The following is a 17,240-nucleotide window of genomic DNA, read 5'->3' on the forward strand; positions in this document are numbered from 1 at the left end:
CAACCGGAGATTGAGTTTGCCACCCAGATGTTTTGCTATGCTTCTTCCCCGTCTCCCCCAAGGGCCTATTCCTTTAAGAAGGGGTAAGCACATGGGTGGCTGAATGTTTGTCATTAAATTGCATTTTCGGTGGGGTGGGGGGTGGGGAGGAGCAGATTCAATTCACTCACAGCTCTTTTATTTTCATTCTCACTGCCTGGGGCCAGTAGTTCCAATTAAAAAGCAGGGGGAGAGGGAAGGGAAGGCAGGTTAGAAGGTTGGGAGGGGGCGGATTTGATCATTTGGCTACTGGAACACCACCAATAAAAGGAGGCATCACTCTGCAACAAGGTCTTTTATTGCTGAGGGTTTACCCAGCACAGTGAAAGCCTGGCAGGTGGCCTCTAGACACAGATCAGCCATGAGTACTGGAAGGGGGGTGATCACGAACATCTCTGGAAAAGTGGGAGAGGAAGGGGGTGGCAATTGCTGGGATGTGTTCTCCATACTATTCATAAAAGGAGAGTAAAAGGATTTTCAACTTCTTCCTTTGAAATCTTATGTAGCCTCTCACTGGAGAAAGAATGGATATGAATAAGTTTTTAAAAATCATTCAGCAATTCCTGACTCTGGAGGCAAAATGGTAGCCGGGGGAGATTGCCGGGGTTAAGTCTGGCCCTGCCACTTTGTGTGACCCCTCGATACCTTACTTCATCTGCAAAGTGGGAGTGACCCGCCTGATAGGGACACGGAGGCATATGCCTGGCTCTTAGGAAATGTTAGCTCTTGTTATTATTTCAGCCAGAGCAATGAAGTGGTTAAGGGTTTAGACTCCAGAGCTGGACTCTTCACTTACTGGCTGTGCAAGCTTGGGCAAGTTACTTAATCCCTGTGTGCCTCAGTTTCCTCAGGGGTAAGTGAATAATACTTACCTACGAGGGTGCTAGTATTTGGAAAGCACTTGAAACAGTGCCTGCTGCGAATTAAGTGCTGTCTGTTAAGTAAATAAATTTTATAATTACTATTCCTACTACCTGGGTGTTCAACACTAGGACAAGGGCAGAGGAAAGAAACAGCAGACAGACCAGTGTCAGCTTTAAGAACAAACCCAGAATAAACTCTGTAGAAACTCCAGCTTTGAGTGTGTTAGTTCTGATGAAGCAATCAACTTTTGATTCAACGTAGGAGCAGGGCCTCCCCTGGGGCCCTCCGCGCTGTGGACAGTGTCCCCTGGGTGGCCACATCTGTCAGGGCCCACCATGCTATGTGTGCTGGCCAACAGGCCCCGTGAGAGCGGACAGAGGGGAGACGGTCAGAGGTTGCCCGGTCCTAAAAAGGCTGCTGCAGAAAGAAGTGCCCAGCACCGCCAGGTAGGCTGACAAAGGGAGTCCCACACACCACCGCCGTGGGCTGCGTGTCTCAGTCACGCTGGCCACTGTGGTCAACTCTCGGGCTGTCCTACAGCTGGACGAGGGTGCCCTGCACCTGTGGGCTGCACTGCTTTCAGGAATGCTTTCTTTGGAGGGACACCTGCTTCGCTGGACGGCGGAACAGATGGCCCGAGCCTCTTGGATCCCGGGGCTTCCAGCCCCGAGGCTGGGCCAGCATCTGCAGACTGCGGGTCTGGTGCAGCCCCTTCCCACAAGAGCCCAGCCGCAGACCCACCAGCCATCTGCTCCGGCGCAGACCTTTGTGCCCCTCAGAATGTTCGGCTAATTAAAGCGATTACGGGGGGCGCACACGGGGCTATTCTTTCCCAGCAGAGGTTGCTGAACTGATCTCAGCAGCCTTAAGCAGATTTTTTTTTTTTGTAAAAGGGAAAGTCTTGCAAGCCCAGAGAGAAGAGAAATTTATTAAAGCAACAAAGCTCCCCCAGCACACTGAGCCATGGTGTCCATTTTACAAGAGCACAGTAAGTAAGCACAGGAAGTCTCTGCAGAAAAACAGGATCCGTTTAGGAGATACTTATGATGGAAACCTTAGGACTTTTAAAAACACAGCATCTATCTCATATTTAACTAACAATCCTAAATACCGATAAAGCCCGTGCTCTGGGCAGGGAAGCTAAGTGCACCCAGCAAGGCTGGCTACTGTTTCTGCAGCGACACGCTTCTTAGGACTTCATCTCCACCTCTCCCGCATGTGAAGGAAGGCAAAGGGGCGATGAAAGGGGGCCTGACAGCCCCGCTCCCAATCTCTCTATTCTGAACCCAGGGACAAGCTGCTCAGTTGCAGGGCTGTCATGACTAGAATGCAAATCAGTTCCTTTATCTTTAAAAGCAGTTAAAAGCTACAAGTAAGTGTTGGGGATAACAAGAATCAATGTATGACTTTTAAATGCACACACATTTAGATGAGTCCCGCTACGGTGCCAAACAGCCTTCAGTACTGCCAGTGTGAAGAAATGCTGAATTTCAAGAAATCTGAGCCTTAAGCCTCTTCTACCAAGGTTGGGGACTGGTTTTGCTTCACTGGATTTTAAAGTCCACTGGATTTTAAAGTCCTTAAAGGAAAGGGATTCTTTGATACATCTGCTTGTGGTATCCTGCTTATCAGAGTTGCTCTCAACAGATAGTGAATACTGCTCTCCTATTTGAAAAATACTTAATGGTATAGTTGGAAAATGTTACTATTATCATTATAATTAACTTGTTAACTTTTGATGTGTTGTCGATTTTATTTTCTAGTTGGAAAATAAATATTAGAAATTGTTGACCTGCAAGGAGGTGAGAATGAGGGCTAGACTCCAAGGGAACTTCCTGTGGGGCCAAGACAGGAGGACTTAGCAGAACAGCAAAGGCTGAAAGTCTGAAAGCTGAATCTGTGTTAGAATGAAAACATCTTATTAGCTTTGAACGGGCTTCTTTATATCACTTTCAAGTGATTTATAGTTGCTTCTTGAATGAGTGTTTCATCTCTGAGAATAGCCAGAGATGATCTAATAATACTCAAGAAATATAAAGGGAAACACTGGAATTCCATTAATAAAAAACCTATCCTGATGATGTCATATTATTTGATGGAAACGAATGGCATCAGTAATGAAATTGCTTACTTTGTCAAGGACTAGAACAAAAAAATGTAACGGGCGAGTAATTGGAAAATAGGTGCATTTCAACTACAAAAGCTCTTAGAAAAACTTCTCTCAGTCATTAAGAAGTTTGCGCCAGAATGAAATCTTTACTCTATACAATGTAAATGAATAATTTATGAAGTTCAACCGCAAAGTTATGCATATATGAAAATGGAAATAAGGGGGACACAAGTCAGTTTCGCACTTCTGGAAGAAGATTGATTTTATGGAGGGCAGTAAAATCAGTTTGGGGGTTCTTTGTGTTTGTGTTTTTGTTTTTAAATAACGACCACTCATCCTCCTACCCTCACAGTCCGACACAAGGGCTTGGTTTGCTTGTCCATTCTCTGCTGAATGAAGCAATTGGCTTTAACTTTTCTCTCAGGTCCTCACTTAAACTGCATGGTTTTGGCTTACACTACTATTGTCTACAGTTGAAGAAATCATTGTTTAAAGCCTCTGGCTCTTGATAAGAATCTTACTAGACCCAATTTATTCCCTGTGGAGGAAAACAGTTAACAAGGTGTCCCCTGTTTTGAACAAGGGCAGAAAGCAAAGTGGCCCTGCCCCAATTGTATTCATTGTCAACCTTTCCTACCACGTCTGAGGAATACAGAATAAAACCAAGACTTAGTTTTGTTTTTGTCCCCAACTTCCAGCTACCCTTAGAAGAAACCCTTATAAAATTCAAGGTCAGTTCAGTAGCCACTGCATATATGGGGGGTGGGAATATATACTCTTCAGAGTCTAAAAACTCCAGAATGTGCCCTTTGTTAGTCTGGATTAATCCAGAATAGAATGTCTAACTGAATTGCCTTGAGTGAAAATGATCCCACAAAGAAAAATCACCACTTTCCTTTCAATACCACCCCAGATGAGAGGTCAGACTCCCAAGGGATCCACTTGCCAGGTAAACACAGTAAATTGGAAGGTGAATGCACATTTCAGCCAGACAGTGGAACCCACCTGTCACTTGCGAACCAGCACATTTTGCTTCGGGGTTTCTAAATGAAATTCTGAAATACACATATTAGTGCTGAAAATTTAGCAAGATTACAGTGGTCTTTCCCTGTACAAAGGCTTTATGGCCTTGTAAAGTAAACTTGGTAGGGGAGACACACTTAATAGTTATGTTGGATATTTTCTGGTTCATCAGGAAAGAAACTGACTGAATAAAGACGGGGGGAGGGGAGGGTGGAGATGATTAAAATGTTTACAATTTATGTTAGGGCTTTAACACGCAGACTGAAACAAAAGTCGAACACAACCACCTAACAAGGTTAAGACTTATATATTCTATTCAGCGGATGAGGCCAAAGGGTGAAGCACTTGCGATCCCACAGTCACAACATGGGTTCTCACCCAAGCCATCACAATGGTGCACCATGAATGGTCATGGGGGGAGTTCCAAACTGCTGTAACTAAAGAAGACTGGATACTCACGTGGAACTTACGTTAAAAATTTAGGTGCTTGAAAGCAATCTCTACAATAGCATCACTCTTACTTGCCTGCATTTCTGTTTTCTTGGATGAGACAGAAATGGTGGAGTTACAAGTAGACTACAGAGAATCATGACTACTGAGAATTACCTATAAATTTATTGTACATGGGCTTCCCTGGCGGCACAGTGGTTAAGAATCTGCCTGACAATGCAGGGACATGGGTTCGAGCCCTGGTCCGGGAAGATCCCACATGCCGCGGAGCAACTAAGCCCATGTGCCACAACTACTGAGCCTGCGCTCTAGAGCTCGCGAGCCACAACTACTGAGCCCACGTGCCACAACTACTGAAGCCCGGGAGCCTAGAGCCCATGCTCTGCAACAAGAGAAGCCACCGCAATGAGAAGCCCATGCACCGCAACGAAGAGTAGCCCCTGCTCGCCACAACTAGAGGAAGCCCGTGCACAGCAACGAAGGCCCAACACAGCCCAAAATAAAATAAATAAATAAAAATTTGTTGTACATGTGGGAGAAGGCCTTCCAAACAAGGATGCATAAAGAACATCGTGAACCACTAGTCCAGGAGCCTAGGAATGAAATGTCCACTCTTAGCAATTCCCCAACTCTTGAACAACCCCAGAGGGAAGCAGGGAAGGGATTACTCTTTTATCCCTTCAGATGACTGTCTGCTCACATATCCCTACAGGATGAGTTCCTAGAAGGAAGCGAGCCACCCTGAGGACAGCTTGTATAGGTGGCTTGTGACACCATTCCATTGCACTGCACCCCTCCCAAGTCCTCAGATACATGAGATAATTACTTGATTCATCTTAGGGCTGAAATTAGTCTCCTGTTGGGTAGCAACAGCCAGACTTCTCCACAGACCTTCTGACAACAGATTCAGGTTCTTTGGTCTTCAGGAAAAATGAGGCCTGTCTGAGGACAGGAGAAACTGCAGTCTCAGGGCAAGCTAGGAACCCCTAAGCCAGGACCCAGGAGTCAAAAGAAACCCACAATCAAACCAAGAAGGCTTGTCTCCAGCTCCCCATCTCACTACTCCTCATGAAATATTCATGTCATGGGAGACCCAGCCCCCTCCCACCTTCAATACTGCCCAGCAGCACTGAGATGAGGTATGAGTCCCTGATCACAAACACACCCAAGGAAGAAATTCTTTTTTTTGCGGTACGCGGGCCTCTCACTGTTGCGGCCTCTCCCGTTGCGGAGCGCAGGCTCAGCGGCCACGGCTCACGGGCCCAGCCGCTCCGCGGTACGTGGGATCTTCCCGGACCGGGGCACGAACCCGTGTCCCCTGCATCGGCAGGCGGACTCTCAACCACTGCGCCACCAGGGAAGCCCAAGGAAGAAATTCTTAACACCCACGGGCAGGAGACAAATGGGCCTGAAGCAACCAAAAGGGAGAAAAAAAGCCAGAAGTTCAATAAAGAACTCCTGACAGGTTCTGAACTCCTTGTAAGTTAAGAACAAATAAATCCCACAGTTCATTGAGAATCTTGCTCTCCTCATCTTCCCCACCTGAGGGCCACTCTAGAATAGGGAAGATGACCTGGCACTCCGCTGAGCCCCAGGCAGCTTCTGTAGAAGGGAGGAGGGTTTCTACGGCAAGGCCATGCTGCCCAGAGCGTGAACTGTGTTGGCCAACTGAGTGGCCCTCAACCGCTGAGGCTACTGCAGAAACTGGCCAGGAAACAGGAGCGCTATCTTGACACAACAGGATGCAACAAGACCGACGCTGAAGAAACTATGCCACAGCCCGTGAGGGCAGCGCATGTGACCCATGGCCATGGTTACTGCATGAAGCTGGGGCTGGCCCTTCTTACTGCCCAGAGGAACATCAAAAACATCACACATGGTTCTATTAACTTTGTAAAATGATGAATCAACTTGAAAACTGACAGGCTCCATTCAGCTAGCAAAACACTTCATTTTTAGGCAAGAAAGCAGCTGGATGAACTTTGGTTTGAGTCCACTTTCAGCAATTAAAAAAAGGGGGGGAGGTAAAAATGTGTTATGTGATTCTACTAGAGGCTTTCTGGTTGGGATATAACAGACTCTCAAAGTCAAGTCAGTAGAGTCCTTGGGGAGAGCAGACACAGAGATAAATGACTCTCTACAGCACTCTATTGATGGTGGGTCGCTACATTAAAGCTTCTGTGGATAGTGTCAAAAGGTCACACTTGGGCTTCCCTGGTGGCGCAGTGGTTGAGAGTCCGCCTGCCGATGCAGGGGACATGGGTTCGTGCCCCGGTCCGGGGGGATCCCACGTGCCGCGGAGCGGCTGGGCCCGTGAGCCATGGCCGCTGAGCCTGCGCGTCCGGAGCCCGTGCTCCGCAACGGGAGAGGCCACAACAGTGAGAGGCCGGCGTACCGCAAAAAAAAAAAAAAAAAAAAGGTCACACCTAAGAGGTTTCTGGAGGAGTTAGGGAAGCTGAAGTTCATTGGGGGTGAAATGATTCTCCCAACATACCCTCTCACTAAGACAAAAGCAGCAAGATTTTGCCCAGACTCAGGCCTCAACCCTTCATTTTATTTACACATAAAACCAAAGCCTCACTTTTTAAACAGTACATCTCCCTGGAAATCAGTAAATAAGATTAAATAAGGATATAAGAAATATCCTGCCAGCAACAAAATCAGCTCTGCCCAAGAAGATTTCTGAGTATCCCCAGGTGGTAACTAGAAACTCTCTTCTCAAAAAAACAAGCAACCATTTAATTTGTGAGCACCAAGTAACAGTGCCTCAGGTACTGAAAAGAGTTGGAGAAAGGAGATACTAGACTTAAAGGTGTTTTCTGTATAAGAAAAGCTTCCCCCGTAAAGTGTTGAGACCTATTTTAACCATTTTTTTCACAGAGAAATGTCTCAGATACATTCCACACTCTTTAGGGTTATGAAACAGATTTAATGTTATAAAATGATACCCTTCCTGATAGCAAGATATTATGAACACTGCAATAACTGAAGTATGCAAATTACTTGCCTCCCTGAAATAGTACATATAACACTTTTGTGCATGTGAGTCTATGTGTTTTCTGGGGAAAGGGCCCTACCTAAATTCTCAAAGGGACCCAAGAAAGGGTCTCAAACCGACTGAACCAAGATGGGAAGTAGCCTCTGCCCCAGACCCATTGGTCCCCAGTGCTGTGATGTTCTAGGCAATGTTTTCCTTTTTGCTTCTCATGGTCTTTCTGTCACTTCTCACCCGCACTACTCACACCATTTTTGTGGTTTCTGTCTCCCTTCTCCCCTCTAGCTGCTTTTCTTCCTCTCTTCTCACTCACATTTCTGCCAGTGCTCCTTTACTTCTATTGTGAGGATGGGTATCACTGGATTTTAAAAATAAAGGTGATCTGATCAGCAGACCAGTCACGTGTCTTCTAAATCGCAGTACTTGTGGTTGTTTTCATTTTTGCTCAATACTTGAGCCCTTTCCAGTTACCTTTGAGTTTGTGGGGTTTGTAGGTATCTTTGGGTTTGTGAAGATGCCAGATGTCTGACTGCTGGGGACGTTACTGGAGCAAGCTTCTTGTAGATTTCAGCAAGCTGAACATGGACTTGAGACAGCAACAAACACTCATTCCCCCCCATCAACCTACGATCTACAGACTACTTTAAGAAACTTGAGGCACTTTGTCTTCTTCCCAGCTTATATGAGCATCTGAAGTATCTGCATCCCCAGTCTAAGCTGGGATTTACAAGAAATATTTAGAGCTTGCTCAGCATGGCACCTTCAATCATGTTCTATAAATGGTATGCTGGTAAATGAGCCGTAAAGAAACAAGAAAATGTCACTGTTTCTCCTTAATTGGTAGATTATAGCACCGTGTCAAATGGAAAGAAGGGAGATGAAGGAGGCAGGGTAATCTCTGACTGCTAGGGAGCCAGACATGCCAGGTGGGACAGAACCACTAAGAACCCTGGTAACTGCCGGGCACTGGGACAAGGATGAAGTTGCAGAGCTGCTTCGTCCCACCACAGAAGACAAGATGCTGGCTCTTGAAATGCCTAACCACACTGCCTTCATTTCTTACCTGTCACGGCGGCTGTCTTATAGTCTGCGGGGAAGGAGCTGGTTAGCTTTTTACGTAACTAAAAATAACAGTGCTGTGGAGGAGAGAGATATTCCCAAGAAGAGCTAGAAGTGGCAGACCTCAGATAGTATAAAAATAACTGAATTCAAAAATGTATAAACATAAAGCATGCACAGAAAGGTCAGCTCTCCAAAAGTTGAAACAGATGAAACGTATAAACAACAGAAAAAGTAGTCACATATATCCAAAAGGCAAGTAATAAGATCAGCAAGTAGTTGAAAAAAATGGCTGAGAAAAGCCATAAACCCCTCAGTTCTCCTGTCTCTGCACCACTGTGATGTGGCTATCCATGGCTATCCACACCTGTGATCCAGAAGGATGTGCCTGTCCAATTTCTTACCTCACCGCGGTCGCTGGCTGGGATGTGTGAAGGCCTTGCTTCTTCATCGAGTGGCTCAATCACTGTCACCTCTGCAAATTCCTCCACGGATCCTTGAAACTCGGGTAAGGACCTTCGTCCATAACGCTTCCCACCTCTAACATATTTGGGCTGAGCTTCGAGAGTGCAGTCTGGGCAAGGAGACAAGAGTTGAGGCCACATTACATGACAATCTCAGCCCCTATCTGACACACAGCCTTCGGACACAGCCTCTTATACCAGCCCCAAAATAAACCACCACCGTTTGCCAGTTGCGGTGGACGTGGGCGTATATGAGCCAGTAAGTCAGATGCAGAGCACAGCTTCTAATTCCGAATGATTTATAGCACCCCGAGTATATCTCAGCATGTGGTGGGAGAGATGAGGAGCCAGCAGTGAGGGATTTGTTTAAAACTAGGGAATTAAGATCAGGACAAAGCAAGCGGTCATATGTGTTCTTCTGTTTATTAAGCTCTGTTTTGCAGACAGAGGGAACAGGAGAGGGAAGGATCATACTACCAGAGACACATTGGAAAATGATGATTAAAAAGAACACCTTATCAGCACTGTAAAGTTAGCATTCACACCATTTAGTCTGGAACACACCCCTCTAGTACCTTAGTGAGTCCTTTGTTAACCATCCCACTTTCTGATCCATCAGACAAGCAGGAAGACAGAACAAAGAAACTGACACAGTGGATCCTAATCAATTAATGACAGCTCACTGTTCATATGAAACTTGTCATCAAGATCTCATTATAAAATTAAAAGCTGTGGAATAAAATAGCAAACGCAAAACTGCATTAAGAAAATAATATATGATGTTCTTTTCTCTTCATGAGCTTTGTGTTGTACAAAATAAAAGGAATGTGTGTAAGGGGAAAGTCATCTCTTGACCCTGAAGGACTTCAGCGTTCAGCAGAACATGTCTCAGGTTCAGCCTTCACCACCACCCCACCATCATCACCACCAACACCACCAACACCATCACCATCACCACCACCACCACCGCCACCACTGCCACCATCACCACCACCAACATCACCACCACCACCACCATCACCACCACCACCATCACCACCACTACCACCGCCATCACCACCAAAATCACCACCACCACCACCACCATCACCATTACCACCATCACCACCACCACAATCACCATCACTACCACCACAATCATCACCACCATCATCACCACCACCACCACAATCACCATCACTACCACCACAATCATCACCACCACCACCACCATCACCACCACCACCATCATCACCACCACCACCATCACCACCACCACCACCACCGCCATCATCACCACCACCATCACCACCGCCACCATCACCACCACCACCATCATCACCACCACCACCATCATCACCACCACCATCACCACCAACATCACCACCACCACGACCACCATCACCACCACCATCACCACCATCACCACCACCACATACTAACCTTTCTCTACAATGGTAGCTTTAGAGCAATAAAATAAATACTTCACTCATTAGAAATGTCAGCTTAGAGACACACTTTTTTTAGCACCTTGAACAGAATTAGGAGGACAAAATATTCCATTAAAATATAAAACTGGCAATGCTTTGATTTCAGTTCTTATCACTCACATGGACATACTGTCTCTCTGGAGAACATAATATGTGTTCTGTTTGAACATGACAGTCTTAACAAGGTATGTCTGAACTCAGACATGTAGATTTTTAGATGAGGGCTGTACACAGATCATCAAAACAAGGGTAACTGATTAGGTAAGAACTAAAAGAACAAAACCTTTCCTTTATCACCACTGAAACCATGTTGGGGGTAGCTATTCCTTTGTAGTCTCCCTGGGAGGACTGGTGATCCTGCATGACTAACTCTGTCCTCCCCGCTCCCATGCCCTTCCTCTGGGATAAGCTTAGGTTTCACAATTGTGGTCAGAAACATCCTGAAAATGCTCGGCAGAGCTCAGAGTGAAGTATTTATGCTTGCTCTATAATTTCTAGCAATATTTATATCCAAAGTCCCAGCCAAGTCATTTTATTAGGTCGAGCGATTCTCTTACAGGAAGTGTTCAAGCATACAAAAGTTATATTGAAAGTCGCATGCATATTTGAAGGTACCTTTTATCAGAAGACAGTGTGTCAGCTTGTGAGCGTTCAGGAGCGGCCCAGACACCCGAGCTACTTGTTGGCAGCTGACACCCACAGATGCTAGTCAGATAAAAGGCAATGCAGAACCATCCTTAATTTATTACATATTCTTAAATTTTAGTGGCAGACAACAAGATACACCATTAGTGATGATGGGGGTTTGGAAAAGATTAAAGGGAAAATGTATAACGTCAGAAAATGGAACGTGGGATTTTCCCGGTATGAGAACATAAGTCATGGTCTGGGGAAGGAAGTGGCAGAGGAACTCTGAATGCATGCCGCACTTTTTCAGAGGGAAAAAAGCAGTGGGGAAAAGCCACAGTCTTAAAACAAACAAACAAACAAAACCACAACCCACTGTGATTTAATCCAAAATCCACCTGTGGATGAAATATTTACTACTAAATGTTTCATGCTGTGTAGGGAGCAGTGGTAGATTTGAAATAGCTCTTTTTCTAAGCAATGAAAGATAACAGACTGTGAAACATTAGGGATCCTGTGGAGTTCTGGTTTATTTATACACTTACTTATTTTTGCATTGCCAGGAACTTTAAATTAATTCTTAAAACTCGAAGTTAATATCTTTCACAGAATGTGCATACATCACAAAGTCAATTTCTAGAGAAATCTATTAAAATGTAGAATCTTCTTGAATAAAGATATTAGCACAAAGGAAAAATGGGGCATTAAAGTTTCCTCGTAAGAAATTTCACAACACTTCCATACAATAAAGAATTAGACTAATCACACCAATTACAAATAGTTCTATTTTAGACGTGAACACACTCCTACAGCCTTCTTTTATTTAGAGCATCAGCCTCATTGTATTTACAAGATAAGAAGGGGAAGAAAGGCATTAAAAGTAAGGAGATCCAGAGAGAACATTCATGGTCAACAGCCATTGTTGTGCTAAGCCTTTGAAAACTCCAGCGCTCTCCTGATGAATTTCAAGCAGGGCTTTACAAGTGCACAGCAGCAGTCCACCAAACAGGAGGCCTTGGTGGGGATTTCAAGACACTCCTGCCCACCCAAATTAAAGAATGCCTTACCCCTCCCTTACCATGCCCAACAAAGACTTGCCAAACCACAGCCCTGGGGCAAAGTGTCTTTACTTTATGGGCACATCCAGATGTGATGTATGTATTTCAGGGGTTTAGCCTGGAACAATTTTATCTATGCCAGATAATATAGGGTTATTTAATTTATTAAGAAATGAAATTATTTACACACAGCTTCCTTTAACATAAGTGTAAGTAACTGCACCGATCGTAAGCTCCAAGGAGGGACATGAAATGCCAGCGGAAAAAAAAACACCAAGATATAAAGGACTGCTTGTACTTCCGGTATTTTATTTCCTTGAATGTATATTTATGATTCTACCTAGATTGTCAAGCTTCTGAGCCAGTTCCCCTTCTTTCCTATTTTCCATTTTCCCTGTTTGGCATCACTACATAAAAATACAAATGAGCTTTGAAGGAAAGCAGACAGGCCCGGCCTGCCCAGAGGAGTCTTAGACTCCTGGAGCCCCTGGCGAGCTCACAATGAGACGCACCAAGAAGAGAAACTCCAGAGGTGTGATCATGTTCACTTTCCAGAACCAGGATGAACCACAGTGCACATGTATGACTTGTGACCAGAAGGTCTTGCACTTACAATAAAAGAAAAATTGAAATTCAATGTTAATGAGGATGACCACTTGGCGCGGGCCGGCTGCAGCCAGGGAAAACAACCAGCCCCCAACCTGTCCCTCCGCCTCTCCCTCCCTTCCCCCCTCTAACTGAGCAGGGCAGTTCACACTCTGTACTCTCTCCCAGAACTGCCCCAGCCACCTGTGTGATGTGGATGGCCACTTGGAACACGCAGTTCTTCCAATGACCAAAGGCGAAGCAATGAGGACCCAAGAGGAAGGTGAAATCATTACCCAAAAACCTCAACACTATTTATTCCATCAACGTTTTTCTTGAAAAACCCAAGGCTTAGGACATGGGATGAGGTACCATCCTCAGCACATACATGGGAAGTTAGAGGAGAGTTTCAAAGATGCACTCCAGTATTAGGTGGATTCATTTAACTTATATCTATCAGACACCTGCCGTGGACAAAGCATTCTATCGTACTTGTTGAGGGATAAGAGGGATATCGTAACACTTTTTGATTCAAACTTCCCTGTTTGACCTGAGGATACTTCCAGGGTGAAGAAGAAAGCCCTGCCTTTTCGGTGCCTGATCTTCTTGTTTTGGAATTGCTCACGTAGACCCCCTTGCTTTCTACTTTCCTTCCTGCCCCATTTCGTTAACCTGGGAAATCATTCCCAGAGACCCCACCCCCTTCCAAAGGACCTGGGCACAGGGGGATCATCTGAGGCCCTGTCTATACTACATTTCTGCTGAACTCACGGGATTCCTGAAACCCCTCTGACAATAAGGAGTCAAAAATGAAGCACGTGTAAACCTCAGGACAAGCCCCCCACGAGAGGCAGTCACGCAGCAAATGAGCACCACCAGCCCCACTGCACCTGCCACCTCCTCGCCTACTCTGAACGCACCGTTGCACAGGGCTTACACAGTCAGAGTGCAAACCCACACCTGATACTAAATAAGAGAAAAGGGAAGAAAAGAATCAAATCAATTGCTGATCATCAAATTATCAACACAGAAGGAGACAGAGAGATTGAGACCAATAGCAAGGGAAGGGGGTGAGGGACAGAAGACAGGCAGAGAGCTGGAGGCCTATGTGGGGATGGGGGAGGGGAAGCAGGAGGAACTGATGGATTGGGGACCAAGAGGTAGGAGAAGAATGGAGTGAGGGGCCAAGAAGGAGAGGAGAGGAGGGTGGAGGTGAGTTGGAGAAGTAGAAAGAAGGGATGGGGAGGGAGATGTCCCAAGGAAGCGAGGGGAGAAGAGAAGCCAAGAGAGAATGAACGACATAAAAAAAGACACCCAGAAAGCCTTTGGACACTATCGGCCATTCCTTCTGCCTCCCAGTGTGCCCCGCCTCTGCAGGGACCGTCAGCAGGCAGGCTCCCCACCCCAACACTTTGTGTGCACACAGCCCTTGCCAAGGCAGCTGCTTCCCAGCCACTAGCACCCCACTCCCCAATCACGCCTCTCTTCCAGAATCTTCACACGAGATGCAGATGTCAACTGGAGCTTTCAGGTCCTCCCCGGATGCAATGACAGAATTTTAGGAGCAGTCTTCACATCATTTCTTACCAATCTGAGTGATGTTTCCTGCACGAACACAGGGGCTTCTGGGCACAAAGGTAATAAGGTGGCTCTGATTAGCCCTGCCTGGAAGGAAGCATCGAGGGGAAGGTTAGCACCCCGCAAGGGTGCTGAGGATGGTGGATGCGTGTGGTCTGGCAACCCCCAGGGCTGACTGGTCTGATCAGATGGTCTATCTAAGCCCTAGAGCAGGTGAAGGTCCGTCAATAAGAAAAACTCTTCGAGTTGATAATGATGATGTGATTGTTCCCCAACCTTCTTCCCAGGAGGATCGGCCTGCCTGCATCTTGAGCCATTTGGGGGATAAAGGCAGAGATTCACTTATCACCTAACTGAGTCCTCCCCATTGTTCAAGGCTCAACTCAAAACTCATTTCTTTCAAGTAACTGCTTGGCACAAGTTTCACGGAACGTTTTTTTCTATGAATTTAGTGCGACCCATACTGTTGATAGCTCCCGATTTAATAACGATCATGGTTATATTTTTCTAAAAGCATTTTACATGTTAGAATTACCTACCCAGCTGGACTGAATGCTTTCCAGGGCAGCAGTGCTTCATGGAAAGAGCCTGTGGGCTCTGAATTCAAACAGACCTGGACCCTCTGTCCTTATCAAGGTGAGGAGGACCTAACGTCCTGAGGCTTGGTCTCCTCATCCGGAGGAAGGGAAAACAACAGGAGTTCCGTGGGGCAAGGTCACTATTCTGTCAGGTAGTGTGCTCCCACCCAGACTCCTGGGGGTCAGCAGTGGCTCAAAGCCAGCAGAGCAGAGTCAGGGAGAGCCTCACAGCCCCCAGTCCCGCAGTAGATTCCCTGACCTCATCTGTCGCCATGGGTGAGATTACTGGCGAACACACAGTGACGACATCCAGTCTGTCATCTCAGAAACTGAGGCTGCCTCCAACTCATTCATGCCCTAATTTTCTCTTCCTTGTCATCTGCTTTCCCTTCATCAATGGGCTGACATGACAGGACACACCAATTCTCTAAGACTCCCTGCAGAAAACTACCATTTTCATGTCCCCAGTTTGGAAACCTTCTCATACACTGGAGTTGAAATAAACTTACATCAGCACAACTCCCAAGCAAACTGTTTCATTATCAACATTCGCACCAGCCCTACTTATTTAATTTTAAATAACAGGAGTATCTTTTTTGCACATACACATATTTTTAAAAGAGTGCCTTCTTACTCCTTGTAAAATCATAACAATAAGTATTCTTCTATAGGACAGCTGAATAGTTGCTTAGTCTTTGATTCCACAGATACATCATAATTTGCCTAACCAAAATACACTGTCAAATATTTATTCTTGAGAGATATATATATAGTTTTGGGTTTGTTTTTTTTTTACTATTTTAAATGACTATCCTTACACACACATCTTCATGCACATCCATAATTATTTCCATAGCATAAAATCTGAGCGTGGCATTGATTGGCCAAAGGCATTTTTATGGTATTGTTTTACATGATTCTAGGAAGGTTTTATCAGTTTACATGACCACCAGTGGGCGTGAATGTTTCCAATTCCCTCTGACCTTAGGAAATGGGTCCTCACACCCTCTTTTGATAGTGGTGGTGGTTAGTGGTAGTCATTTTACCTTACTTTTAATTTTTGAAGAAATTTTCTGGTGCTCACTGTTAGCATCTCATACATACCAAAGGAACCGAGGACTAAGCCCTTACTCAACCAGAGAGAGGACAAGAGAACATGCCTGTTGGGCCATCTGTGTATATCTCCTAAAAACAGGGTCCTCAGCCAGAGTTCAGTTCAACTCTGAATACAGCTGCAAACACAAATCTTCAATCACTGCAAACCAGGATCTAGCCCACTGTCTGGCCATGAGACCTGCCTTGCTGAGTGAATGAAGAGATATTTGTTTATTATATTTATAGCTTCCCAAAATATAAGGAAAATAACTAGAAATAGGGCAGTTTCTGGAAATAGTAATGTTTATTACCAAAAAAAAAGAAAAAGAAAAAAACAATCATCTGCCGTGCCTTTTTTTCTAATGATTTGGTTTTTCCAAACCTGAGTTTTCCCTCACCAAATAAACAAAGGAAAGATATTTTACATTAACCGCATGAGGGAAAGAAAGAGCTTCCTGCATTATGCTAACATCTACTACAGAACACAAATCTAATGTAAGATGCATCAAACAAGGACAAAATCTCTGGAGAACAGATCCAGACAGCGTGTTGGTACCACGTCACTTAGAGCCTGTGCCAGCATCTCCATTATAAAAATTAAATTGTACACATAGACATGAGGGAGCTACGCCATCGGTGACGTTAATCAGTTTGGAATTTACAAAGGACCCTCTACATCCCCAACCCATTTTTCTGACCTTATCTGAATTTCAGTACTTTTCATTGTGTACTATTGTTGTTTTAGGGAAAAAACTCTCTCCTAGGAGTCTTAGAATCATACACATCAGCGTTAAAAAGATGCTGGAAATCATCTAGTTCGTACCCTCTGATTTTAAAAATAAAGACACTGTACCGCAGAGACGTTACAAATGGCACAACCCAAGACTACATAAATAATGACTTAATTCCATCTCCTCTGACATCCTATTATAGCTCTGTGTTTGTATTATTTATATACAACTGCCTTTTATTAGAAGAATATGAAAGCATGAACTATACTGGGCATTTGTCCTTAGGATGCAGACCCTTATAGTGTCAACTTATGTTGGGTGAAATTTTATAGAAACACAAAGCTAGCTTTCTGCTAAATGTAGATGTCATTTAGATATTAGGAGACAACACAACTGAATCTTGGAGCTGAATGGATTTTAAGTATTTTCCAGCACAACTACTTTCACATATGAGGCAACTGAAGACCACAGAGGTTGTGACGTATAAGGCCACCCGATTAGAGGAGCAGGGCCAG

The 17,240-nt window shown here is 45.0% G+C and overlaps 1 protein-coding gene across 25 annotated transcripts in view; it reads right to left on the reverse strand.

The window, feature by feature from the left end:
* The window catches only part of NIN (ninein), a 104,630-nt gene that overhangs the window by 64,093 nt on the left and 23,297 nt on the right, over nucleotides 1-17,240 (reverse strand). For 17 of the 25 annotated variants that reach the window (XR_003433631.1, XR_003433630.1, XR_003433633.1 and 14 more), the window contains exons 5-6: nucleotides 11,089-11,178; nucleotides 8,945-9,114 (exon numbers count right to left, since the gene is read on the reverse strand). The exons of 2 other annotated variants lie outside the window; for them this stretch is intronic. Coding sequence is in view for 18 of the 23 variants with exons in the window: in XM_027111205.1 (XP_026967006.1) it covers nucleotides 8,945-9,114; nucleotides 11,089-11,178 (260 nt within the window). In the remaining 5 variants the exon portion in view is untranslated. The remainder of the gene's footprint in view (nucleotides 1-8,944; nucleotides 9,115-11,088; nucleotides 11,179-17,240) is intronic. 6 more of the 25 variants (XR_003433634.1, XM_027111203.1, XM_027111207.1 and 3 more) reach the window with 1 other exon arrangement.

This window comes from Aethalodelphis obliquidens, unplaced genomic scaffold, assembly GCF_003676395.1.
Source record: "Aethalodelphis obliquidens isolate GAN/ISIS:26980383/991018 unplaced genomic scaffold, ASM367639v1 scaffold10, whole genome shotgun sequence".
NCBI classification, from domain to species: Eukaryota; Metazoa; Chordata; class Mammalia; order Artiodactyla; family Delphinidae; genus Aethalodelphis; species Aethalodelphis obliquidens.